At 38.6% G+C, this 26,508-nt stretch overlaps 4 protein-coding genes across 14 annotated transcripts; 2 read left to right on the forward strand and 2 right to left on the reverse strand.

Moving 5' to 3' along the window:
* The first annotated feature begins 1,832 nt into the window (after positions 1-1,832).
* On the forward strand, positions 1,833-6,558 carry LOC137736791 (uncharacterized). Of its 11 annotated transcripts, XM_068476087.1 has the most exons (11): positions 1,833-2,061; positions 2,335-2,457; positions 2,578-2,600; positions 2,676-2,791; positions 3,321-3,359; positions 3,814-3,892; positions 4,226-5,357; positions 5,481-5,534; positions 5,812-5,884; positions 6,000-6,112; positions 6,326-6,558. In XM_068476087.1, the coding sequence occupies exons 7-10, from the start codon at positions 5,228-5,230 to the stop codon at positions 6,019-6,021; spliced, it is 279 nt and encodes a 92-aa protein (XP_068332188.1). In that variant the 5' UTR covers positions 1,833-2,061; positions 2,335-2,457; positions 2,578-2,600; positions 2,676-2,791; positions 3,321-3,359; positions 3,814-3,892; positions 4,226-5,227; the 3' UTR covers positions 6,022-6,112; positions 6,326-6,558. The 11 variants fall into 11 exon arrangements, 7 of the variants coding, with proteins under 7 accessions (XP_068332188.1, XP_068332196.1, XP_068332180.1 ...); XR_011068800.1 differs by lacking the exon at positions 5,481-5,534 and having other exon boundaries at positions 5,993-6,112; XR_011068802.1 differs by lacking the exon at positions 5,481-5,534.
* Positions 6,559-6,702: 144 nt separating this feature from the next.
* LOC137736783 (F-box/kelch-repeat protein At3g06240-like) lies at positions 6,703-9,549 on the reverse strand. The gene is made up of 4 exons (XM_068476052.1): positions 9,353-9,549; positions 7,442-9,131; positions 7,253-7,301; positions 6,703-7,164 (listed from the first exon to the last, which is right to left on the reverse strand). Exons 2-4 carry the CDS (start codon positions 9,107-9,109, stop codon positions 6,968-6,970), a joined length of 1,914 nt encoding a protein of 637 aa, XP_068332153.1. The 5' UTR covers positions 9,110-9,131; positions 9,353-9,549; the 3' UTR covers positions 6,703-6,967.
* Positions 9,550-23,664: 14,115 nt separating this feature from the next.
* Positions 23,665-24,445, forward strand: LOC137741516 (secreted RxLR effector protein 161-like). Its single transcript, XM_068481245.1, has 2 exons — positions 23,665-24,028; positions 24,357-24,445. Exons 1-2 carry the CDS (start codon positions 23,665-23,667, stop codon positions 24,443-24,445), a joined length of 453 nt encoding a protein of 150 aa, XP_068337346.1.
* A 1,002-nt stretch (positions 24,446-25,447) lies between these two features.
* On the reverse strand, positions 25,448-26,417 carry LOC137731980 (ribonuclease S-7-like). The gene is made up of 2 exons (XM_068471257.1): positions 26,118-26,417; positions 25,448-25,948 (listed from the first exon to the last, which is right to left on the reverse strand). Exons 1-2 carry the CDS (start codon positions 26,367-26,369, stop codon positions 25,448-25,450), a joined length of 753 nt encoding a protein of 250 aa, XP_068327358.1. The 5' UTR covers positions 26,370-26,417.
* Positions 26,418-26,508: the final 91 nt, after the last annotated feature.

A 26,508-nucleotide genomic window follows, 5' to 3' on the forward strand; every position in this document is an offset into this window, starting at 1 on the left:
ATTTCATCAATTGTCTCGGATCAAGGTGATGGTAGCATCGCTACTCCGTTAGGTCAAACTCTTCACAGAGTTATGGAGTCATAACCAGACTTTTAAGGTAACGTTATTCCGATCAGCCTTTCTCCAGCTTTAGAATACGTATTGTTTGGTCTTCTATCTTTGTATATGATCCAATTTCGTACAATGTAGCAGAGACATTTCAGACTCAGTGGTGCAATCTTGAATGTCATGCAAAAAAATTTGTAATGATGATGAATACTGTTTATTTCCTAATCGATGAATAGAGTTTAATCTGTCAATCTATTCGAAGTAAGAAGTGTTGAGGAAAAACACAGGTAAGCTTATGGGCCCGGGGCAGAGTTCAAAAGCCATCTTTGGTGACGTTGTTTTGGGAAAACATCACCTCCAAATTTAGTATTTGTAAAGATTTCCACCGCGATATCCGGAATACCACCTTACTCCGGTACTAGGTATTAAATATTAAGCTAATGGAAAACCTTTTGCCCTAGACTCACGGTAATGCATTGACCAGATTAAGGTTGAGGAAGTGTCGGATCATACCCGGAATGACCTCCAAATTTAAATGTTAGTCTAACATGTTTGAGTTGTCTTTGTTTTTTGATTTCGTTTGTTCTTTCACCTTGCCCCCATTCCAAGTTAGAGGATTTCAATAGTGCAACATGTCACCAAGAAGGGGCTTCCTTCTCAGTCCGAATTGTGTGTCCATCTTTAGTGATTCTTAAACGAAAGTTTGTTAGGAATTTGGTCGGCTGCATGTGGGTCAAAAATATTTTTTAAATCCTTTTGTCAAATCCTATGCGTTGGACTCATGGACTTTGAATGTCGTTTTCGGTTTCTCTGAATGTGTCACACATATTGCATGTGGTGATGACCGGTTGTTGTTTGGATGGGATATTTTGCATGCGTGCAATATCCCTTTTGTGCACCTCGTTGCGTTATGGTCTTGGTAGTTACTATATTTTACTTGGTCATCAGGCATTGTTGGTTTATAGTAATGTCCGTGTAATCACTTACCACTCCACTCTCTCTTATTTACCCACCATCACTTCTCTCTTCATTTCTCACCGAATCTTTCTCTCTCTCTCTCTCTCTCTCTCTCTCTCTCTCTTCTCTCTCTTGTATTTTGTGTATAATGCTAGCAGAAAAAGTGATAGTGGAGGTTATCCAGAGAAATATATTGGCGCTAATACTAGATGATATTCATGCGGAGGTTGAGATAGAAGGACCTCAATTTTGGTAGATTTTAGATGTTGTTATCTTGTAAAATGTTAGACAACTTCATTCACTTAGTATATATTACCTAGTTAAACTCATTTGAATTTCTCTTCAGATATTGTTTCTAATCTTAGTACCTCACCCAATTCATGAATTTGAGTTAAGGTCTTTTTTTTTTCTTTTTCTTTTCTTCTTTTCAAATTTCTTCTCAACTGATGCAGTTTAAGGTTTATTAATTATAGATCGATATAATTAGTATGTGAGTGGGCAAGAATCCGGATGTAATTCATGTGAAAAGAAAAAAAAAATTCAATTCTTTTTAAATAAATTTGGTATAGGGCATGATTACACAGAAGTGCCCAATCAGTTGAAAAAGGGCTATCAGACCTATCAGAATAAAGGCACAAATTATATATATACTAAACGCCTAACTTTCTGTTTAATTCCCTCTGTGTCCTTTTTACTGTTCCTTCGCCAGTGTTCTTCCGTTTTTGCCCCTCAGCTGCTCTTCAAGTCTTGCTTTTTTCGTGTTTTCCACAGTAAAATGACGGTTTTGGCCATGGTTTCCGCATGGTTTCCAGTAGAAATCTCTCGACTTCTGCCGAAAACACTTGAAACACAGAATTATCAGCTGCTCTGCAACGGGTTGGCGGTTTCGATCATGCGTCCTACACTCCGCCTTGCGATCTCTTCCATCTCTGCTTCCTGTTCCTTTCCATCTCTCCTTCGTGATCCCTTCGATCTCTGCTTCCTCATCTTTTTGGTCTCTGCTTTGCGATCTCCTTGCCGCCTAATCGTGCACCCAATTTCTCTAGCCTTCAACAGGTAATTAAATCTCACTTCTTCTTAACTACCTAGGAGCCAAATATTTGATTTTTCGATGTGGTTTGTTATTTTACCGAATTTGGTTGTTGATATTTCGTATTTTTTATCGTTCATTTGTGTTCTATTGGGATTGTATTTTGCTAGAATTTCATTTGGCTGCGTAACTGATTGGCTTAAAATTTTGTGAGATTAAATATTTCTTGAATTTGATCATTAGATTTCCCTTTTTTTTTTTTTTTTTTCTTTTTTTTTTTTTTTTTTTTTCTTCGGAAGTTGACGTGCTTTCCCATTCATCGCCAAAACAAACCCGTGCTTCCTCCCTCTTCGTCTTCTCCTCCAGCAATTTGCGCCCTTAGTTCTCAATATGATTCACAGTAAAAACCCAGAAACTTAGAGGTACGAAAAGTTCAATTTTTTTTTTGTGTTTTTGATTTATTTTCAGTGTTAATTTCTGATTAAATTATTATTTGTGATAAACCCACTTAGAATCTGATATGGGTTTTTCTTGGATTCCAGAGTAAAAACGTTGAAACTTAAAGGTATGAAATTTTTTATAATTTTCTGGTGCACCTGTGATTAAATAGAACCTAATTTGATTTTACCCACAAGTGCAGATCTTACCCCGCAGTGCTCAATCTAGAGAATTGGTACTCATAATCTATAAGATTCATACGGCTTATTGGTATCAATTTTGGTTGCAGCAATGCTATTCTTGCTGAAGACCTGCCATGTAAGTGATTTAGTTTTTGCTTTTCGAATTTCTACTTTTCATGCATAATTATGAATATGTGGATGATTTGTGGGTAATATTTTCTACTTAATCTCCAATTCAAAGAAAAGGATATTGAATTGTATTATCATTTTAGTTAAAATGTGTTACCTATTTAGTTAAATATATCCCTAATTGATCTGACTAACCACGAAAAAAGGATTATCATACAAAATGTCTGCAAATAGATCGAATACTATTAATGAAAATTAATCCTTAATGCTTCCATCTGACTACATGATAGTATTTTGTGGCTAAACATAGTTTTTACTCGATCAAATATTTGCCAACTTACATTGACAAATTCATTCTCCGTCATTTGAACATCAAAAGCCAAATCACACATGAATCCCTAAACTTTAGCTTTACCATTACTAATCCTCTTGCTTGGGAATTTAAAAAAAAAATCATAAGCAAACATGAATCTTATTATATAAGGACCTTCCAAATTTTATCAAGTGTTACATAAAGTAATATATTTTGTGTGCAGAAATTCAAAGCGCGCAGAGATCTCGAGTCAAAAACAGAGGTACCCATCCCTTTTTGTTCGATTTTTGCTTTGTTTCATCTCTGTTTTCATTTTTGGGTAGGATTTTGTGCTTTATAATTGGGTTTAATGTGAAATTTTTGAAGGAGCTAAATCTCATTCAGTTCTGTTTGATTGATTGTTTATCTATGATTTGTTCTGTTATGCTTGGTAGGTTTAAATTGAATTGGATTTATATTTGATTTCGAGTTGATTAATTTTATTTTTTAGTTGTAAATCATATTAGTTGCAGATCATGAAACAATTTCATCTTTGGTTTAAGAGAATAGGCTTGATTCAATGAGATTTGGATTCATGAGTTATAGCCATCTGAGATAGGCAAGAGTGTTTGCATTATTTAGAAAAAATTTAGGAGCTACAAAACTATGCTTTAAATTTGAGTTTTGTGATTACTATTTTTGTTCTTTATCTTACTAAGATTTTGGTAAATTTTCAGCAACTCTTGCACAGCGAAATGACTCCCACCACCCAACAAACGCAACTGCTGCAATTTCAATTGCAGTTCTTGAAGAAAGGTAAGCCTATGTTCTGTACAAAGTCTTGGATTTTTTTATATGGGGTTTTATTTTTTTGTGCTTTTTTTTTTCTCTTGAGAATATTAATATTGTTGAGTTATTAAATTCAACTATTGCATAGGTTAAATTTTGCTTCAAATTGTAGTAATTGTCATACAACTTTATATTTTTGTATAGAATTGCAGACGGTTTGAATTTTGGATGAGAGTTTAGAATATTTGTAAGTTGGTTCTGTTGTGGGATCTCCATGTAGCAAATTTATCCTACTTTGTATTTCTAAAATCGTAGGTTAGTTTGTCTACTGTAGCTATATAATTCTTCCATGTTTTTAAGATCATGGAGTGAGTTTCTCATGCTGAGATTGTAACCCAATCAATAAGTAAGTGAAACACAGAAGTTCTATATCTCATGTTAGTTTTGATCCATTTCTAAAAATCCTATGCATGGTACAAGAAAAACATTTCTTTGCTGCAAAGAAGAGTGAAGTACTGAACAACAATGTTAAAAGGTGGGACCTAGAAAACAAGATATTTGCAAAAAAAAAAAAAAAAAAAAAAAAAAAAAAAAAAAAAAGGGGAAATCTAATGATCAAATTCAAGAAATATTTAATCTCACAAAATTTTAAGCCAATCAGTTACGCAGCCAAATCAAATTCTATGAAATTCTAGCAAAATACAACCCCAATAGAATACAAATGAACGATAAAAAATACGAAATATCAACAACCAAATTTGCTAAAATAACAAACCGCAGCGAAAAATCAAATATTTGGCAACGAATAAGATAATTTTTAACTGTGTATTATACTACATGGATGTAAATAAGATAATTTTTTCATATCAATTGTTCTTTATAGAACATAGGGATGTAAATAGATTTTGATATGGAACTGGAAAGAAGAATACCAAATGAAGCACTGATTTGTTGAGATATTTATTTTTGCTTGGAAAAAAATTGAGATATTGTGGATTATTACTGACATATATAAAACTATAAGCTTTTGATATTGGGAGACAAAACCCACAAATTCAAATCAGACAAAAAATAAATAAAAAATTTAACAGACTTAAAGATCAAACTCCAAAAGGGTATTAAAAACAAGGCTTATTTGATCCATTGAGTGTGAAAGTTTTGAGCTTTGAAGAAGCAGAGGAGGAGAGTTGCCAGTCCATCTTCCAGTAAGCTTGGCAGCCACAGATCAGGATGTGGAGAGGATGGAGAAAATTATCCTGCTGATTAAGAAGAGTCACAACAGTAGTAGAATCCACCTCCACCTCAACAGATCTAAAACCTCTCATCCAAGCCAAGCGAAATCCAAAAAAAAAAAGGCAATGCATGGATTTCGCGGAGCTAGAGAAAGATACTGCCTCTAGAGATGAGTGGTTACTGATGTGTAGAAAGCAAAATGTTTTCTCGCAGATGATATTAATCAAAGATGACATACATTATGGTCAAATAAACTCAGGTTGGTTGAATAAATCACTCATGGAGTTTGTTTTGCAAAAACTGTATTAATTTTGATTTCACTGCATATTTAATAGTTCTCTTCAAATACAGTTTTATCAAATTCGATTTTTCTCATTTTCAGATTTTCTGCAGACCACATTTTTTCCCTTTGCAACATTTTTTGTCTTTGAAAAAGGTATGTTATGTTTTTAACGTTTTGGGTTTTACACGTTACATCGACTTTTATTGTCTGTCTCCTTCAGCATTACTTACATTCATTTTCCAGTATTGGCTGATAAAAATTTATAAAATAGTTAAGACTTTAACTAGAAAGTTAAAAGTTTTAGTCATATGTTCTGTGTCATTCCAATTCAAAGATTGGAAAATGACTGAAATAATATTTTCTTCCTTCTGTTTTTTCAAATTTCCTTTTGGTCCAATTTTATATTTCATTTCTTTGTGACTTCTTGCAGAACTTGGAATCAGCTTTTCACATAACATGGATGATGAATGTAAGAAACTCATACACAGAATAACTCCACCAAGGTATATGCAAATTAAAATCATAACTTGCGTCAATATAGAAATATAAATTATTTTTTATCGCACAACTTTGACATAATAATTTGTCTCATAATTTAAAATATTGTACAGATTTTAGCTACTTGGCAATCGACGACTAATATCACTTCCAAGAAGGCAAGATCAACATATGGCATGTCACAACAGTATCTTTTTCACAAACAGATGGTAAAATTGTACACATCACATTAGGCAAGTTTCAATCTTTTTTACTTCCATTTTAACACATTTCTAATGAACATTTTGTTCTAAATTTTGATTAAACTTCATTTAAATGTTTGATTTGAGAATTTCACAAGTCAAATTACCACCTCTCTCTCTCTCTCTCTCTCTCTCCACGCTCCCAAACTCAATTTTGATTTTTTTTTTTAATCATTGCCTAATTGTCTTTGTTACGTTTTGCAGTTGTATTCACAACTATCCAAGACACTCTGGAATTTATTACAACAAAAGGTCAAATTTTCCTTCCTTGGAAACTCCTCAAGCTAGGAACAAGTCTGGTATCCAAGCTTTACATTCAACTTTATTTAGCATGTAGCAAGCTTTGTTTGACTGGTATACTCTCAATACTGCATTTGTAAGTTATGCAGTTATCATTAGTCCAACTTTTTGAATGAACAATTATCTTCTTCTTTGCACTTTGAAGGAATAGATTTTTCTCTTGGTATCCGTTCATGATAATACATATAAATTGCATTGCCATTCGTAGTTCTCTGTTTTCACTCAACATTATTTATGAAAATTGAAGCTATAAAATATCTCATATAATTTTAAATCCCGCAGCACCGCGCGGGTACAAATTTCTAGTTAGGCTCTATAATGCTTTGCCTTAATAACACAAACAACTATATTGTGCCCTTTGGCCAAAGGACACACTCATAAAGGGCACACATAAAATTATTGTTGCTACATTGTTGCTATTTGTCTACAAGCACATATGTTGGTGCTCTTTGGCCTCAAAGGGCACAAAGAATTTGATGCGTGCAGTGCCCATATTTTTTGTAGTGTGCCAAGTGCTATGCATATACATGCAACCGGAGAGCTTGTCTAACGACCGATTTCAGCAATCTTGGTCCAAGATTTCAGAGATCTGTCATCGTAGTCTATTTCATACAATGCAAAGTGAGTTATGGGGAAGGTCAAGCTAGTAATGCTCTCGTCGAGAATATTAACCATTTCTCCAGCTTTTTTCCTTTCTTCTTCCGTCAACTTCCCGTAGAGGAGACTCAAATATGGCATAGAACCTGCATCAAATATTGCAGACACGCAGATTACATACGTACATTCCCGTCAACACTTTAAGAAATTAAGTCACTGTAAACAACAACTTACTGTTGTAGAAACCGAAATGGTAGCTCCAACTTTGGGCATTTTCAAACAACTAAGAAAAGAAGGTGTAATGATAAGTGAGTCTATTCAAGCTCAAACCAAAACGAGAAAGATGAAAAGGAAACAAAACAGAACAAAACAAAACATCAAGAAAATCAATATGTATTAACAAGTGATCGAGAAAATATATACCTCTCGATCCATCAATAATGAAACACACTGGTGATAGTAATTCTTAGTAACCACCCGATCAACTTTAGCAACGATGTCATCCATAGGAGCAAATCTAAACTTGTTAAGGGCATCCTCACGACTCATCATCTGGATGGATCCCAGGATGGGGATGTGAGGTTCGATCTCCGGCCCACCAAACTCTGCCTGGAGGCCCTCCATCACCTTCTTGATTCTATGGGAAACATCAGCCGGTGGAATGGCCCAAACCGAATACGAGTACAACCTCCGGCAACTTTCCCTCTTCCCGTCTACCACCACCATCGCATCTTCATCTTTATCTGAGCAAGTATTCTCTATGCTCTTAAGCTTGTGGCTGCGTCCCATGACCGAAACTATGCTATTCACATAAACAATAATACTATCTTCATCTTCTGTTTCAATGGGAATATGCTTAAGCTTTTTGGTACAAAGATTAAAGAAAACTACGTGTCCATCACTGTCAACCATAAGCCACTCATCGCCCCACAACGCCACAGGACCAGACCTACGTATCTGATCATCTGTGCCCTCAATGGTCAAGTGTTTTGTCCAAGCACCCTTAAAGTCATCATCCATCACCCACATTTCATAAGGTTCAGGATATCGACGATGGTCCACACTAAGGGCAAAAAAAGCAACTGATTCATTCCAAACAGTAAGCTTCAAATAGAGGTGATTCGACCGGACAAACTGTTGGAGCTCAGATGGTAAGGGTATACCGTGAAATACCTCACGACTTGTATCGAAGGAAATGATCAATTTCCCATTAGCATGGAATCGATGCTCAACTGCGTCAAATGGAAATAATTCCTTATCTTGCTCAATTCCCAGCCAATAACACATTCCCTTGAAGGACATCTGGAAATCCTTAGGCCAAAACAAAGTAGTTTCGGTTTCTAAAGAATCTGTGTTGATCTCTTCCCAAAAATCACAACCCATGGTGTATACTACTGCTCTGTGCCGACTAAGAAATCTCCGGCGGTTTTCATATCCCTCTTGAAAATAAGTAGTAAAGGTCACAACTTTGTACTCGTTAGACATGGGATCATAGCCAAATCCAGTATGAAAACCAGTTTCGAGATGGTCTTGCCCATCGTAATCATCCGGCTGGTGCAAGGGCCACATTGGAAGGCATGGCTCATCAGGAATACGATTGAATTCTCCAATTCCGGGATTGCATAAAACTAGGCCACTCTCACTAGATAGTAAAACAATGCCATTGCAGTGGCCGTGGATACGAAATTGTTGTTCCGGCACTCCGATATTTTGAATCAAAGATTGAGGAATAATGATGTCCTGGACACCAACAAGAGAGCAGCTATTGCTATGCTCGTCATCAGTATTATCATCGTCTCTGCAAAACTCAAGAATTGATAATACTTCTTCAGTCTCCCCCTTCTTAGTGGTGCTGTTACACTTGGGGTTCTCCTCCTCCTCCTCCTCATGCTGCCGCTGCACTACTAATCGCGCCAAAAAGACGTGGAGAGTGGTGAGATTGTTGTTCGCGGAGTTGGAGAGGTGATTTGACACGAAACCCGGATTGTTGATGAGAGCAGACCACCATTTAGAGACACATTTGAATCGCATCAGAGTTTTGGGAGGCAGAGTTAGTAGGATTTTCACCAACATATCTTGTCCCATTTTCATTTTGCCTCCTCGCGCTCTCCCTCTAACGATAAACAACAAATTATGAAGACTTTTTAATTAAGATTTCTAAGAAGAAAAAATCACAAACAGTAAACTGATTCAGATTTTAGATCAAATCTTTGATTAATTCTCGGAAGCAAGGTCCAATTACATACGTCCTGATCTGCGTGTGTGCATATCATCACCAGAGAAACTGATTAGGATTAGTAAGTAAAGATTTTAATTAATTGTTGCAGAAATTACCGGAGACGAAAGAGACGCCCGCCGGAGAAGGAGTCGATGGAGGCCGCACTGTTGGTTTTGTGTTCTGCTCTACAACCGTGATGATAGACCGAGTGTGAGAGATGCGTTTCTTGAACCCTCTAACTCAAAAGTTGGGCCCACCTAATATCATCCATTGCTTTCTTTGTGGGCCTCATGGAACATGTTATTTGATTTTAGCCGAGTTCAGTTCTTCTGTCACATCGTGTCAACATGGCATAATGTGGATTATGCCTTGATTTTAGCCTGCATTATACTGTAAAGATACATTATTTGAAAAAAAAAATGTATAATATTTGCATTTCTTAGAGTAGATCTGAATCATGTCAATTTTAATGTATTGAGATATGCATTCATTGTATCTATATTTTGGGTAAATATCAGTTTACTACCCTCAAGTTTTATGGTTTTCAACATTTGGTACATAAAGATTTTTTCGTTCCAGAGTCATACCTAAAGTGTTAATTTTAGAACAGTCTCATACATCCTTTAATGGAACCCCTAACTGGAGTTAATTACAAAAAGTGGAAGCAAGATTTGGAGATAGTGCTTGGTGTGATGGACTGGGATCTAGCACTAAGAACTGAGGAACTATCGGTGCCCACTGAATGAAGCAGAGCAAGCCAGATATCCAAGCATGAGAAATGGGAAAGGTGCAACAGGATTTGCTTGATGATTATTAAGAGATCAATGATCGAAGTGGTGCGTGGTAGTTTTCCAAAGACATCAAATGCATATGACTTCTTGAAATCCATTGAAGAAAGGTACAATGAGTCAGACAAGAGTGAAACTAGGAACCTTATGAATTTATTGACAACCATGAGGTATGATGGTGTTGAGAGTGTGTATGAGTATATTCTGAAAATGATTGATGTTGCTGGAAAACTGAAAACACTAGAGGTACCCATATTTGAAACTTTCCTTGTGCACGTTATTATGAATTCACTCCCTGATACATATACTAAACTCAAAGTGTCTTACAAAAGGATGAAATGGTTAATTTTGTTCAAAGCAGCAATAGAGATGTCAAGGCATCAAACTCGGATGCCATCAGGAAAGATCATACTAGAAATGTTCACTCGTCTTCCAAAAGGGTTTTTAAACCTAACAGACTTTTGGTTTTCAAATGTTACTTTTGTAAAAAGGTCGGCCATATGAAAAGGAGTTGTCCTAAATATAAAGCATGGCTTGCTAAACAAAAAGCTAAAAAGGGTAAAAAGGTTTTTGCTTGTTTTGAAAGTAATTTGATTGATATACCTAGTAGTGCTTGGTGGCTTGACTCTAGCTCTTCCATTCATGTTACAAACTTATTACAGGACTTCATAACAATGAGAATTCCAAATAAAGATGAAGTCAAGGTATTCATTGGCAATGGGAGAAGGGTCGAAGTCAAGGCTCTAGGCACAGTTAGGCTAAATTTGGATTTTGGTTTTCAATTAGATTTGGAAAACGTCGTTTATGTACCTTCGATGAGAAGGAAACTTGTTTCAGTTTCAAGATTAGTTTTGTTAGGGTTTTATTTTACAATGAATAAGTTTGGCTTCAATATTTTTTATAAATTCTTCCCATATTGGTACCGGATTTTTGGTTGATGGCATGTTTCAATGTTCACTTAAGTATAATCAAGTTATCTTAAATACTGAGAGCAAAGAAACAAAATCACTTTAGTCGTCGAACTTATTGCATAAAAGGCTTTGTCATATTTCAAAACCAAGGATGGAACTCTTGGTGAAAGATGAAATCTTGCCTCCATTAAATTTTAATGATTTTGATATTTGTGTGGAGTGCATCAAAGGAAAATTCGCTAAGTCTAGGAAGGAAGGTTCCACATGAAGCAAACAACTTTTGGAACTCATTCATAGGGACATTTGTGGTCCTTTTCCAACACAAATTATTGAAGGAAATAAATATTTTATCACTTTAATTGATGATTTTTCAAGATTTTGTTATGTTTATTTAAATCTGAAAAATCTAAAACCCTAGAAGTTTTTGAAATTTACAAAAAGGAAGTTGAAAACCAATTGGGAAGAAAGATTAAGGTTGTAAGGTCTGATAGGGGAGGTGAGTACTATAGAAAGTATGATCAAACAGGTAGACATCCAGGTCCTTTTGCTTCTTTCTTGCAAAATCTTGGTATTGTTGCTTAACATGTAGAAATGATATATTTTCACTATTAATCTTGTAATAACACTCAGATGTTTTATATACATCTTACACACACACACATGCAATAAACTAAAGATACATGCTTGCTGCCCATGCTGCTGTCGGGAATATAACTAAAGACACATGCTTGCTGCCCATGCTGCTGTCAGGAATATTGCAGCCACGTGCCCATGATGCAACACATCAGAGCACATGAGGTCTGCTGTCCAGGTTGTCTCCTAATTGTGCAGTTGGTGGAGCAGCAGTTGATGGAGCAGATTCGGCAGTTGGTGGAGCAGCAGATTCCTTAACATGACTAGGTCTAACATCCCCCCGCAAGCTGAGAGGACGGGACACAACTGGAAGCTTGGAAACCAGAGTCTTGAACCTTGATGACGACAAACCTTTGGTGAATAAATCAGCCACTTGATCTTGTGAACAAATAAAGTTGACAATAAGCTCACCACGCACCACTTTTTCACGTACGAAATGATAGTCAACCTCGAGGTGTTTCGTGCGGGAATGGAAAACAGGATTGGATGCCAAAGCTATCGATGAAATGTTATCACACCATAGTTGTGGACGAAGAAAAGGCAACTGTAAATCACGAAACAAAGAGCGTAGCCAAGAAATCTCTGCTGTTGTATAGGCCAGTTGCCTATACTCAGCCTCGGTGCTGGATCGGGAGACCGTCTTTTGTTTCTTGGAACTCCAGGAGATGAGGTTCGAACCCAAATATATACCATAACCTCCCGTAGAATGGCGCGTATCAGGATCTCCTGCGTAGTCTGCATCTGAGAACGCACTGAGCTGCATACTGCCAGGTTTGTACAACAAACCTTGTGCGTACGTAGATTTAACGTACCGTAAAATGCGTTTCACAGCCGTCCAGTGGGTTGTAGTAGGAGCATGCATGAACTGACACACTTGATTAACGGCATATGAAAGATCAGGACGTGTGATCGTAAGGTACTGTAAGGCCCCCACGACACTTCTGTAAGTGTAAGGATCAGGATATGGATCACCCTCATGTAGACTGAGTTTCTGACCTGCACAGACGGGCGTTGAGATAGGCTTGGCATCAAGAAAATTGGTCCGCTTCAAAAGATCCAATGCATACTTTGCTTGACTAAAATGCATCAGATTATGCGAATAGGAGACTTCCACACCCAGAAAATAGTGGAGAGGCCCCAAGTCTTTCATTGAAAATAATGTGCGTAGCTGCTGGATTAAACGATGCATTTGCCGTGGATGATTGCCTGTAAGTAATATATCATCGACATAAATCAACAGAAGTAAATAAACACCTTGTTGCTTGAAGACAAACAACGAATAATCACACTTAGATTCCTGAAAACCCAACTGAAGCAGGAAGTCCGAGAAACGTTGAAACCAAGCTCTCGGTGCTTGTTTCAAACCGTACAAGCTCCGTTGTAACTTGCATACATGATGTGGGTATTGGGAATCAACAAACCCAACAGGCTGCCTCATATACACCTCCTCCGCTAGATACCCGTGTAAAAAGGCATTCTGAACGTCAAGTTGACGAACTGGCCATCGATTTGAGACTGCAAGACTAAGTACTAATCGAATGGTACTGTGCTTGACCACTGGACTGAACGTTTCGCCATAATCCACGCCGTGCTGCTGATGAAACCCATTGGCAACTAGCCGTGCCTTATATCGGTCGATGGAGCCGTTTGCATGTCGTTTAATCTTATAAACCCACTTGTTTGGGAGCAAATTCATATGAGGTTTGTAGGGAACAAGATTCCACGTCCCAGAACGCTGTAAGGCATTAAATTCTGTGACCATAGCATTTCGCCATTCCTGTTGTTTCACGGCTTGACTAAAGGACGTAGGTTCAACAGGTGTAACAGTGGTGACGACATGCAAAGCATATTTGGGATTAGGTTTCTGGATGCCAGCTTTGGAGCGTGTTTGCATGTGATGTACGGGATTAGGTGCACAACCAAGGTCCGATTGCTGTTCAGGTTCACTGATAATTTCTTGCTCATTTGGCATTTCTAAAGGTACAATATCAGGGTTGAGAACAGGAGGAGTGTTAGGGATTGCAGGCACACTAGGGTTTGCTATGGAATCCACAGAAGAAGTTATATTTGTTGGGGGAGGGTCATGGGAAAGAAGTTGGGCAGTGCTAGGAGAGGCGATGACTGGGGAGTGTGATGGAGATAAGGAAGGGAAAACAAATAAGAGATCAGATGAAGGAGAAATACCTGTGGCATGGACGCTTTCCTTTCGAAGTGTGATATCCTTGAATGGAAAAGAGTCCTCATCAAAGAGGACATGGCGAGACAAGTAAACTCGTCCTGTAGATACATCCAAACATTTGTACCCCTGATGGTCTAGCGAATAACCTAAGAAAACACAGGATTTGGACTTAGCCTCAAGTTTGTGTTGTGTGTAGGGTCTCAGCCACGGGAAACACCTACACCCAAAGACTTTAAAAAAATCATATTTTGGTGTTCTTGTAAACAATTTTTCATAAGGTGACTTATTCGACAGAACACGAGTAGGCAACCTATTGATGATATAGGTGGCTGTTTGACACGCATCAGGCCAAAAGTTTGAGGGAACACCAGCATGAGACAACATGACTATGGCAGTTTCGACAATATGACGATGTTTCCTTTCTGCAAGACCATTTTGTTCTGGGTGTTTGGGACAAGAAAACCTTTGTGAGATGCCATGTTTATCTAAAAAATCTCGAAAAACATTACTCTTATACTCTCCTCCTTCATCACATTGGAGAAGCTTGATAGAACGCTGAAACATGTTTTCAACCTTGGTTTTGAATTTAAGAAATATTTGGAACACCTCAGACTTATTTTTCATAGGAAAAATCCAAGAATATTTGGAAAAATCATCAACAAACAATAAGTAATAACGATATCCTTCATTTGAAATAACGGGTGAACACCAAACATCCGAATGTAAAAGATCTAAAGGGAATTGCGAAACAGATTCTGAAACTTGAAACGGCAATTTGGTACTCTTACCTAATGGACACGAATGACAGAAACGTACAGCAGAGGTGCCACTAATTGGCACTTGATTATTGGAAATTAAAATTTTGATTATTTTAGACGCAGAATGGCCCAAACGATCATGCCATTTCTGTGCAGACACTCGGACTCCTAAACACGCTAGAACGGGATGATTGGATGATCCACCGCCATTAGGAAATGGGTATAACCCATTCTCACACTTCCCTCGGAAAAGCGTCCTCCGGGTCTTGAGGTCCTTAACAAGAAAGAAATGTGGAAAGATTAGTATATAACAGCTATTGTCAAGTGTAAAACGATGGGCAGAAATTATACTGGTGGAGGCCGAAGGACAATGTAATATGTTGTTAAGTTTAAATGAGCAAGAGTCAGTCATGATTTGATTTGAACCAGAATGTGCAATAGACAGACCAGTATCATTACCTACTCCACCAATGTTTTCATTACCATTATACTCCTTGGGATTGACAAGGTTCTGTAGCTCAGGAGTAATATGGGCGTTTGCCCCAGTATCAAGTAACCAGGAGCCATTTTGCTGACGATTCAGTGTGGTTGGAGATGAAGCCATAGCTGTTAGACGGTTGGTTGGAATACGACCTTCGTAGGCTGCATTCATGCGATGATAGCAATCAAGGGCGGGATGCCCTTCTCTTCCACAGATTTGACAGGTTATACGACCACCATAGGAAACAGACCTTGCAGCGGATTGTTGTCTGTGGGCATTGTTGTTGCGAGAAACAAACCCTCTCTGATTTACAGAGGAACCACGGTTGGACGGTCCAGCGCCTCGTCCAGTACCTCGAAGACGTCCACCACGTCCTCTTGCAGCCACATACACATTAACGGGAGCAGTGTCTGTCACCTGAACAGTTTGCTCCGCCATCCTTCTCTCAGTGGTGAGAAGGAGAGACTCCAGAGTGGGATACGTGATAGGAGAATCACGTGCTTGTGCGGCATTCACGGTCATTTCAAAAGCAGGTCCAAGATTATTGAGAATAATCTGAACAAGCTCATCCTCTTCAACTGGTTTGCCAGCTAGGGCTAGGTTGTCAGAAATAGAATTCATCTTGTCAAGAAAATCAGCAATTGAAAGGTCACCTTTTTTGGTTTGCAACAGTTCGTTGCGCAGAAACAGAATTCGATTCTGAGAGGATGATGCATAGCGCTGCTCCAAAGCTTCCCAAGTTGCTCGAGACGTGCGCTTGCTTGCCACAGTTGACAACACAGAAGCTGTGAGCGAGCCATTGATCCAACTGAGGATCATTTGATCATGTTGCGTCCAGGTAGTGTACGACGGATTGACTGCAGTATTTCCAGGAAGATTCATAGGAGGACAAACACAGGAGCCATCTACGTACCCCATTAGATCACGACTCCTCAAGATAGGAAGAATCTGGGCTAACCACAATGGGTAGTTAGTTCGATCGAGTTTGATGTTGACGATGGTGGTCATGGCGGAGGAAAACGGGATGGTTGGATTGATGGTAGTGGTGGTGGTGTTGTTGCTGCTAGTGTCAGACGACATAATGAAAGGTAGTGGGCGGAAAAAAAAAAAAAAAAAATTGGATCGATGTCGTTGGACTTAGAGAGCTCTGTGTACCATGTAGAAATGATATATTTTCACTATTAATCTTGTAATAACACTCAGATGTTTTATATACATCTTACACACACACACATGCAATAAACTAAAGATACATGCTTGCTGCCCATGCTGCTGTCGGGAATATAACTAAAGACACATGCTTGCTGCCCATGCTGCTGTCAGGAATATTGCAGCCACGTGCCCATGATGCAACACATCAGAGCACATGAGGTCTGCTGTCCAGGTTGTCTCCTAATTGTGCAGTTGGTGGAGCAGCAGTTGATGGAGCAGATTCGGCAGTTGGTGGAGCAGCAGATTCCTTAACATGACTAGGTCTAACATAACATACCACTCCAGGAACTCCCGAGCAAAACAGGGTGGCGGAAAGAAGAAATAGAACACTTTTGACATGGTTCGAAGCATGATAAGCAAGGTAAAACTCCCAGATTTTTTGTGGGGTAAGGCACTGAAGACAACGAGTTACATTCTTAATAGGGTTCCTAGCAAAGCTGTGGAAGAGACTTCTTTCGAGTTATGGGCTGGGAGAAAGCTTTAGTTTAAAACACATTCATGTCTGGGGTTGCCAAGCAAAGGCAAAGATCTACAATCCTAATGGTAAGAAATTAGATTCCAAGGCCATCAGCTGTTACTTCGTGTGTTATGCAGACAGATCCAAGGGTCATAGATTTTATTTCCCTAATTACAGCATGAAATTCGTTGAAACTGCAAGGGCAATCTTCTTGGAACACACTCAAGGTAATGATGACTTTACTTCCAATCCAAACAAGTTCATGTTCGAGGAAGGAAAAGATGTGGTTATCAAGAATCGGGCAGAGATTGAAGATCATAATAAAATGATTATCGTGGTTGATATTCTTGGGCAAATGACTGATAGTAATGTTGATGACAACCATGAAGATCAACCACACAATAATTATGAATAAGGTGAAAATGTAGAGGTTCAAAATGAGATTGAAGTGCATGCAGATGTCACCAATGAAGCACAATCAATCATGCAGCATGCACAACCAATCATACAACAAGCACAAACATTAATGCAACAACCTACTATTCCATTGAGAAAATCAACTAGGTAAGAAAGTCTAGCACTCTAGAAGATTTTGTTTATTTTGCCGAAAGTGAATCACACTTGTCAAAATTCGAAGACCCTAATGTTGAGAATCAATGTCAATTGTAGGTGAAGTAGGTGGATGTTGTAGGTGAAGTAAGTGTGTGAGGTTGGTGAAGTAAGTGTGTGAGGTTGGTGAAGTAAGTGGAGGTTGTAGGTGAAGTAGGTGGATGTTGTAGGTGAAGTAAGTGTGTGGTGTAGCTTTCATTTGGTTTGCTATAAATACCCAAGTCCTCAAGCATTGTATATCATCCAAGGAAAAACAAAGCCTAGAGCTAAATAAGAAAAGTTTTGCTAATTAGTTTGTTTTGTGAGCTTTCTTTAAGAGTGTGCTCTATTTTCTTCTTCTTGGGATCATTAGAGTTATCTTGTATACTCTTCTTATTCAACAATTGGTATCAGAGCCAAGTCGGTCAGGGATCGTTCTTGGTAGAGCATTGGTTGTAAAGTCTCTTGAAATTCCGAGTATGCTCTGTGGTTGCAGTTTTGACTGATCTTCCACATCAGAAAAAATTTCTTGAGATTATTGCTGGGGTTATCACAAACCTTGAGAGGGAGCTTCTTTGTGTCGAGAGTAGTGTATTACTCTGCACGGTAGTCACTCAAGCTTGTTCGGTGTAGTCAAAGTCTTGCCGATACGATGGGTGATCTTCAAGTTGTTGGAGGAATCAAGAAGCTCAACAACCAAAACTATAACACGTGGGCAACGTGTATAGAGTCTTACCTTCAAGGTCAAGACTTGTGGGAGGTTGTCGGTGGTAGTGAAGTTACACAACCGGCAGCGGAAGATGTTAACGGCGTCTTGCGGAAGTGGAAAATTAAAGCAGGCAAATCAATGTTTGCCTTAAAGACCACAATAGAAGAAGAAATGTTGGAGCACATTCGGGATGCTAAAACGCCAAAGGAAGCATGAGACACTTTTGTTACACTCTTTTCGAAGAGGAACGATACAAAATTGCAACTTCTCGAGAATGAGCTGCTATTGATGGTACAACGCGACATGACGATTGCCCAGTACTTTCACAAGGTGAAGTCGATATGCCGCGAAATTTCAGAATTAGATCCAACAGCTCCTATTGGGGAAACCAGGATGAAGAGAATAATTATCCATGGTTTGAGACCCGAATATCGAGGGTTCATTGCCGCTATACAAGGATGGCCGACACAACCATCGCTTGTTGAGTTTGAGAATTTGCTTGCCGATCAAGAAGCTTTGGCAAAGCAGATGGGAGGGGTCTCGTTAAAAGGTGAGGAGGAAGCGCTCTACACCAAAAGTAAAGGCAGCTTTAAGCAGCGTGCTGGTGGTGGATCTAAAAGAAATGGTGACAAGGAAAAAGGTCATCAAGGAGGAGGGAGTTCTCGGCCAGGGGGAGCTCCGAAGTATCACGGCAACCGTGGTCAGTCCCAGAATAATAAAAGATTTGAGGGCAAATGTTACAATTGTGGAAAGAATGGTCACATGGCGAAGGATTGCTGGTTCAAAAGGCCTGCAGAGAGTAACGTCGCCAACTTAGAGAAGAAAAATGAAGATGATTGGGACGCCGTAGCATATCTAGCTATGGATGAAGAATGGGATGCTGAAGCATCTTCTTGGTGGTGCTCAGAAAATGAAGTGTTGCCTGATTCAAGAGAGATAGAAGATAAGTTGCAGCAAAAGATGGGGGAGCAAATTGTTCGAATCCAGTCGAGACCTGATGAGTCTGAAGATTCGCTTGATGGTGATGATGTTGAGCAAGCAGTGCCCCAAAACCCTTGCCAAGCTGACATATATCAACAACCAAAAGAAGATAGACCTAGTGAAGTGGAAGTATTAACTCCACAATCACAACTAAGGAGGTCAACAAGAATCAGGAAGCAAAATCCTAAATACGCCAATGCAGCCATAATTGAAGAAACAACTGCAACAGAACCTGAGACGTTCGAAGAAGCATCGCAGAGTTCTGAGTGGATGACAACTATGAAAGAAGAGCTTGATGCACTTCAGCAAAATCAGACTTGGGATCTCGTGCCAAAGTCAAGAGATGTGAAACCCATATCCTGCAAGTGGGTTTACAAGATAAAGCGTCGTCCAGATGGGTCAATCGAGAGGTACAAGGCACGATTGGTAGCTCGTGGTTTCTCTCAACAGTATGGACTAGACTATGATGAAACGTTTAGTCCAATGGCGAAGCTTACAACAGTACGAGTCTTACTTGCACTTGCAGCCAACAAAGATTGGAATCTGTGGCAGATGGATGTGAAGAATGCTTTTCTTCATGGAGAGCTGGATCGGGAGATCTACATGATCCAACCAATGGGATTTCAGAACCAAGATCATCCTGAATATGTGTGTAAACTACGGAAAGCACTCTATGGATTGAAACAAGCACCCAGGGCGTGGTATGGTAAGATTGCTGAATTTCTAACACAAAGTGGTTATTCAGTAACACCTGCAGATTCCAGCTTGTTTGTCAAAGCCAATGAAGGAAAGCTAGCTATTGTGCTAGTGTATGTGGATGACTTAATCATAACCGGTGATGATGAGGCAGAAATTCTTCAGACGAAGGAGAATTTATCAGTCCGTTTCCAGATGAAGGAACTTGGTCAACTCAAGCATTTCCTTGGTCTAGAGGTTGATCGCACACAAGAAGGAATATTTCTCTGTCAACAGAAGTATTCCAAAGATTTATTGAAGAGGTTCGGAATGCTCGAATGCAAGCTAATCTCTACGCCGATGGAGCCAAATGTCAAAATGAGTGCACATGAAGGAAAAGATTTGGAAGATGCGACGATGTATCGACAATTGGTAGGTAGTCTGATCTACTTAACCTTGACTCGACCTGACATTTCTTATGCAGTTGGTGTGATGAGTCGGTACATGCAAAATCCAAAGAAGCCTCACTTGGAAGCAGTTCGACGAATACTAAGATATGTGAAGAGTACAATTGACTATGGTCTTTTGTACAAGAAAGGTGAAGACTGCAAGTTAGTTGGTTACTGTGATGCTGACTATGCGGGAGATCATGACACCAGGAGATCAACAACTGGGTATGTGTTTAAGCTTGGTTCTGGAACCATCTCTTGGTGTAGCAAGAGACAGCCAACGGTATCTTTGTCAACCACGGAAGCAGAGTATAGAGCAACAGCAATGGCAGCTCAAGAGAATGCATGGCTGGTACAGTTGATGAGTGATCTACATCAACCAGTAGATTATCCAGTACCATTGTACTGTGATAACCAATCGGCAATTCGCTTGGCGGAAAATCCAGTCTTTCATGCAAGAACTAAACATGTGGAAGTGCACTACCACTTTATCAGAGAAAAGGTTCTACAAGAAGAGATTGAGATGAGACAGGTCAAGACGAATGATCAAGTTGCGGACTTGTTCACAAAAAGTTTAAGTACAGGCAAGCTCGAAAATTTTCGTTGTCTGCTCAGCATAGTGCAAAGAATGAGAGCTGACATTGAGGGGGAGTGTTGAGAATCAATGTCAATTGTAGGTGAAGTAGGTGGATGTTGTAGGTGAAGTAAGTGTGTGAGGTTGGTGAAGTAAGTGTGTGAGGTTGGTGAAGTAAGTGGAGGTTGTAGGTGAAGTAGGTGGATGTTGTAGGTGAAGTAAGTGTGTGGTGTAGCTTTCATTTGGTTTGCTATAAATACCCAAGTCCTCAAGCATTGTATATCATCCAAGGAAAAACAAAGCCTAGAGCTAAATAAGAAAAGTTTTGCTAATTAGTTTGTTTTGTGAGCTTTCTTTAAGAGTGTGCTCTATTTTCTTCTTCTTGGGATCATTAGAGTTATCTTGTATACTCTTCTTATTCAACACCTAATTCATTCAAGGAAGCCATGACTAGTGGCAACTCCGACAAGTGGATTGATGCAATGAAAAATGAGTTGAGTTCCATGGAAAACAACAATGTTTGGGAATTAGTAGAACCATTTCAGGGCATCAAACCGATAGAGTGTAAATGGGTGTTTAAGACAAAAAGAGATTTGAAATGAAGCATCGAAAGGCATAAGGCGAGGCTAGTTGCGAAGTGATTTACTCAAAGAGAAGGGGTTGATTATAAAGACACATTCAGTTCAGTATCGATGAAGGATGTATTCAGAGTTATTATGAAAATGGTGGTGCATTTTGACTTGCTTTTACATCAAATGGACGTAAAAACAGCCTTATTGAATGGTGTTTAGAAGAAGACATTATGGAGGAAGGGAAAGGACACTTAGTTTGTAAATTGAAGAAATCCATTTATGGATTAAAGCAAATGTCGAGGCAGTGGTACTTAAAATTCCATCGAGTAATAAGAAAGCATGGTTTTTTTGAGAATCCCTTTGATGCATGCATTTACTTGAAAATTAATAGGATCAACTCTATTATTTTGGTGGTCTACGTAGATGACATTTTATTGGCCGCGAGCAGAATGAGTCTCTTAAATGACACCAAGTCTTTCATGCAAAACCATTTTGAAATGAATGATTTGGGTGAGGCTGCATATGTTTTCGGTATCGAGATTAAAAGGGACAGGAAATGAGGGTTACTAGGGTTGTCGCATAAGGGATATATAGAAAAAGTGTTGAAGAGATATAATATGTCAATGTGTGGAACTACAGAAATGCCGATATCCACGGGAGACAAATTGAGTAAAGAACAGTGTCCTACAAATAACTTAGAGAAAGAAGCCATGCAAGACAAGCCATATGCATCACTAGTTGGGAGCGTAATGTATGCACAAGGCTTGATCTTGCTTTTACAATTAGTGTTTTGGGGAGGTTTCAGTCCAACGCTGATGAGGCACATTGGAATGTAGGTAAGAGAGTATTGAGGTACCTTCAGAGGACTAAATCACACATGTTAGTCTACAAAAGAACTGCTGATCAACTGGTTGTAGAAGGATATAGTGATGCAGATGTTGCAGGTTGTCCCGATGATTTGAAGTCAACTTCTGGTTATGTATTCATGATGGGTGATGGAGCTATCTCTTGGAGGAGTGTTAAACAAGATATAGTGGCATCGTCAACAATAATGGCTGAGTACTTGTCCTGTTGTGAAGCAATTAATCAAGGAGCCTGGTTGAAGAATTTTATCACAGGTCTCAGAATAGTCGACTTGATCTCAAGGCCAATACAACTTTATTGTGACAACAATGCAGCCATATTCTTTACCAAAAATAACAAAAGGTCCAATGCTACAAGAAATTTGGATATTAAGTTCCTTGTTGCTCGTGAGAAGGTGGTAGAGGGCTTGGTTAAAATAGATTACACGAAAACATCTTCCATGATTGCTGATCCATTAACCAAGCCAGTTCCAGTGGTGGTCTTTAAGAAACACATACAGAAGATGAGGGTTTTAGAGAGCCTTGATATCGTCGACTAGTGGGAGCCTATGGTTTGATTACATTATGTTCTTGTTTTCAACCTAAGTTATTTGATAAATGCATTAAAGTTTACAGTTTATCTTAGCTAATAAAGTAATAAACTGCTGGTTGCAGAAGTTTCCCATGTTTGCAGTTTATAGTTATGATACAATACTTTTTTTTTAATGTGTTATTTCGAAAACAATTTATATTTAATTGTTATTACAGAAGGCAACTTATAGGTCTCAATGTGAGACAATGAAGAAGACTAGTTTACTAGTTTTATTAAAGGTGGATTATAATACGAGGTGCATTACAGAAACATTCGAGCATGCATGTTGTATTAATTTTTCATGTCTTGTTGGAGTTTCATGTGTATGATAGTTTCATGATAGTGATTCAGGGGATAGTGTTTATGTTTTAAAGACATGACTCCCTTTAGTTCTTCATGAATGCTGGCATATGACAGAAACTTGTTACTGGGATTTTGTTGTTCCTATTCTCATGGACGCTGAAGTATGATTTCTTATATGGTGGCATGTGTGAACACAAGTGTTGGCTGTAGTGGGAGAATGTAATCTAATTAGAGCTACACACTTAGTTTATCACGTGCTTAAATGATTGAAGTCATAAGAGATTGGGATAGACTAGACTTGTAAAGCTATCAGGGAATGTTTTTTTTATCTAATATAAAGTTGAAAGTAATCCTGGTATGAATAGGTTTAACTATTCTGATATGATAACTTTGGTTTGTGGTGATAAGGATATTGGTTTATACAAATTGATTAGGATTACATGATGGGAAGTAACCTAATCAAATACCACCACTAAGGATATATAATAGAGGTCCCTGCATTCACATTGATTACGCAAAACAGAGAGAACAAGCCCCATTGTTTGTTAATTGCATACAATAGTGTTGAGTGTAGAAGAGCTCTCATTTTTCTGCTGCAATGGCTACACAAGGTTAGTGGTTAATTGTATTTGTGATTTGCTTATTTCCGCTATTAACTACATTACATGGATTGGTGGGGTTATCTTAAAAGGGTTACATCGACAAGGTTTTAAAAAGAGTCAACATGGCTTCTTGTGGCATTACTGAAATGCCAATTTCAAAGGGTGACAAACTAAGCAAAGAGCAGTGTCCCAAGAGTGAGTTGGAAAGAAGAAACATGGAAGGCAAACCATATGCCTCTCTTGTTGGAAGCTTGATGTATGCACAAGTGTGCACAAGACCTGATCTTGCTTTCAGTATTAGTGTTCTTGGAAGGTTTCAATCTGACGCAGGGGTGGCTCACATGAATGTAGCCAAGAGGGTATTGAGGTACCTTCAAAGAACCAAGGATCATATGCTTATTTACAGGAAAACTGATGAGCTTGCGTTAAAAGGGTATAGTGATTCATGTTTTGCTGGATGTCCAGATGACCTTAAGTCTACATCAGGTTATATTTCACTATGGCATGTGGTGTAGTTTCGTGAAGAAGTGTGAAGCAGGCAACAATGGCAGCCTCTACCATGGTGGCTGAATATCTCTCATGTTGTGAAACTGTCAATCAAGCTATATGGTTGAAAATTTTCATTGCAGGACTTAGTGTAGTGGATTCTATTTCGAGACCAATTCAAATTTATTGAGATAATAATGCAGCTATTTTCTTCAGCAAGAACAACAAAAGATTATCTGCAACATGCAATTTAGATATCAAATATTTGATTGCTCGAGAGAAGGTTTGGTGAAGATTGATTACTTGGAGACCGGTTTTATGGTTGCAGAGCCTTTAAACAAAGTAGTTCCGGTTGTGGTTTTGAAGAAGCATGTTGCAAAGATGGGTCTGTTAGCTAGTTTTGATGAAGTTAATTAGGGGGAACAAGTAAATCCTCTAACGTGGTTTGTTATCAGTCACTAGTTCACCTGACTGGTATTTATGAATAAGTATTAATAAAGTTTTCTTCATTGATAAGGTTTCCCCACTAATGAAGTCTTAAAAGCTGTGTGGTTGTTTCGAAGCTTTCCCTCTAGATGCACAACTTTAGTTATCACAGTATGCGTATATTTTATTATGCATATTGGTTTTGACAATATTATGATTGTCAGTAGGACAAACAACCAAGAGTTTCAATATGAAACATTAAGATGAATTGATGTATCGATTCTTAAGGGGACCAAGCGCAGGATGTGAGAAACTATACATCTACAGACACATTTTACACAAAAATTTTGCATCTTGTATGTGTTAGTTTTGTACATGGAATTCTGGGGATATTGTTCAACAAATTGAACATGTTACCCTTTAGTTCTTCATGAATACTAATTAATGACCTGAACTTGTATTCGTGATTCAAGTTGGTGCTGATCTCGTGGCCATTTAAGAATAACTTCACATAAGGCCAGCTACTGTTGAATCAAGCGTTAACTCTAGTGGGAGAATGTAAGTTCTAATGAGAGCTGAACACTTGATCATCTTTAGTTTGGAGACATGAAGATATAAGAGATTGGAATTAACTAAGGCTGTAAGTTGATAAGGAATTTGTATAATAGTGGTTTCAGCTAAAACAGTCACGATAGTGTTGAAACACTTACAATGGATGTGAATGATAGGTTTTCTCGGTGATAAGGTTAGATTGATTAGGATTGTATAATGGGAAGAGCCCTTATCAATCATTATCGTGTGCAGTATAAAAAAGGAGTCCATGCGCTCTCTCAATCACGCAAACTAAAGAATACTCAGATCCCATTCATTGAGCGTGAGGAGAGCTGCAGAAGATCCCTAGTTTCCAAGAGATGTCTTCTTCAGGTTAGTGGTTACTTTTGGTACTGTGATTATTCTATTCCGCTGACTTTATTTATATTGATCTTACAGTTGTTACCAGAGCTTTATGTGGGCTATACTTGGTACAGTTTTCGGTTCTGCTTTCGCAAAGTTGCAGCTGGTTGTTTCGTCTGGATCACAGTTAGTTCTGTTATTGCCAGATCTATCATAGCAGAGGGCGACTTGGGCCAAATATATTAATGTTTTACTTTCATTCTTGCTCTTCTTCTGGTCTTGTTGATAGCATCTGATATTGACGGAATGTCTGCCGGTTTCGGACTCAATGGCCTTTGTTATCTGATCGATGGAGTACAATTTGTACAAAGACATCTTGGGCTGAAGTGGTTGGGGTACAATATTAGCCTTCTGCAGGATTTGAGCTATATCAAAATCATGGTACATCGCTAGGGTCTTCCGGAAGTACTCGGTCTTCGGGAACACATTGTCGGAGCACTTTCCGTGCTTATCATACTCTCGTTGCCAGAATTCGACATGCTTCCCTTTTTTCCAATCCCACCACGAACTGAGTAGCTCCTTTTTCAGTGCATCATCCATCTACATATATTATTTAATTAAAACATAAGAAGAAAACTAGTTAAGAATACACGTACATACACGGTACACATGCAGGGAGATATATAATGATACATATATATACATACATACACACACGTAGGGACACACATGCATATTAATTATTGAGAGTTAATTTGTGAATAATTACCCCATTCACATTAAAGGCATCCCCCTTGCAGTTAAGGGATGAAGAGGATGGTATCTTCGCAGGCCAGAGACCATGAATAGTGAACTGAAGATGAGATGGCTGCATGATGTGGCATTTATTCACCCCCCCTATAGCTTGGCATTCAGCAGCTGGCCAGAACTGAACATGCATAAAGTATTGGAATGGTGTGTACGCGGATGAAACTGTGAGAAACAAGAAGAAAAATATGACTTGCACTAACTTTGACTCCATTTCTAATTCTACCTGATGTTTTGAAGACAAAGTTGTTTTGAAGACAAGGTTGCATGTATTTATAGTACCTATGGGGTGGAGGTGGAGGTGGTGGAGGGGTTAAAATGAAACGATCGAAACATATGCGAAATTGTGAAAA

The sequence above is a fragment of the Pyrus communis genome, chromosome 1, assembly GCF_963583255.1.
Source record: "Pyrus communis chromosome 1, drPyrComm1.1, whole genome shotgun sequence".
NCBI lineage: Eukaryota > Viridiplantae > Streptophyta > Magnoliopsida > Rosales > Rosaceae > Pyrus > Pyrus communis.

Coding starts and splice junctions, on each gene's coding strand:
- LOC137731980 (XM_068471257.1), bottom strand. CDS start 26,369: ATGGAGTCAAAGTTAGTGCAAGTCATATTTTTCTTCTTGTTTCTCACA. Junction 25,949..26,117: donor ATGCCTTTAATGTGAATGGG/GTAATTATTCAC, acceptor TAATATATGTAG/ATGGATGATGCACTGAAAAA.
- LOC137736791 (XM_068476064.1), top strand. CDS start 2,765: ATGCTATTCTTGCTGAAGACCTGCCAT. Junction 2,792..3,320: donor TCTTGCTGAAGACCTGCCAT/GTAAGTGATTTA, acceptor TTTTGTGTGCAG/AAATTCAAAGCGCGCAGAGA. Junction 3,360..3,813: donor ATCTCGAGTCAAAAACAGAG/GTACCCATCCCT, acceptor GTAAATTTTCAG/CAACTCTTGCACAGCGAAAT.
- LOC137741516 (XM_068481245.1), top strand. CDS start 23,665: ATGGCTTCTTGTGGCATTACTGAAATGCCAATTTCAAAGGGTGACAAA. Junction 24,029..24,356: donor TGACCTTAAGTCTACATCAG/GTTATATTTCAC, acceptor TTATGGTTGCAG/AGCCTTTAAACAAAGTAGTT.
- LOC137736783 (XM_068476052.1), bottom strand. CDS start 9,109: ATGAAAATGGGACAAGATATGTTGGTGAAAATCCTACTAACTCTGCCT. Junction 7,302..7,441: donor CATTATTGATGGATCGAGAG/GTATATATTTTC, acceptor TTCTTTTCTTAG/TTGTTTGAAAATGCCCAAAG. Junction 7,165..7,252: donor CCATTTCGGTTTCTACAACA/GTAAGTTGTTGT, acceptor TATTTGATGCAG/GTTCTATGCCATATTTGAGT.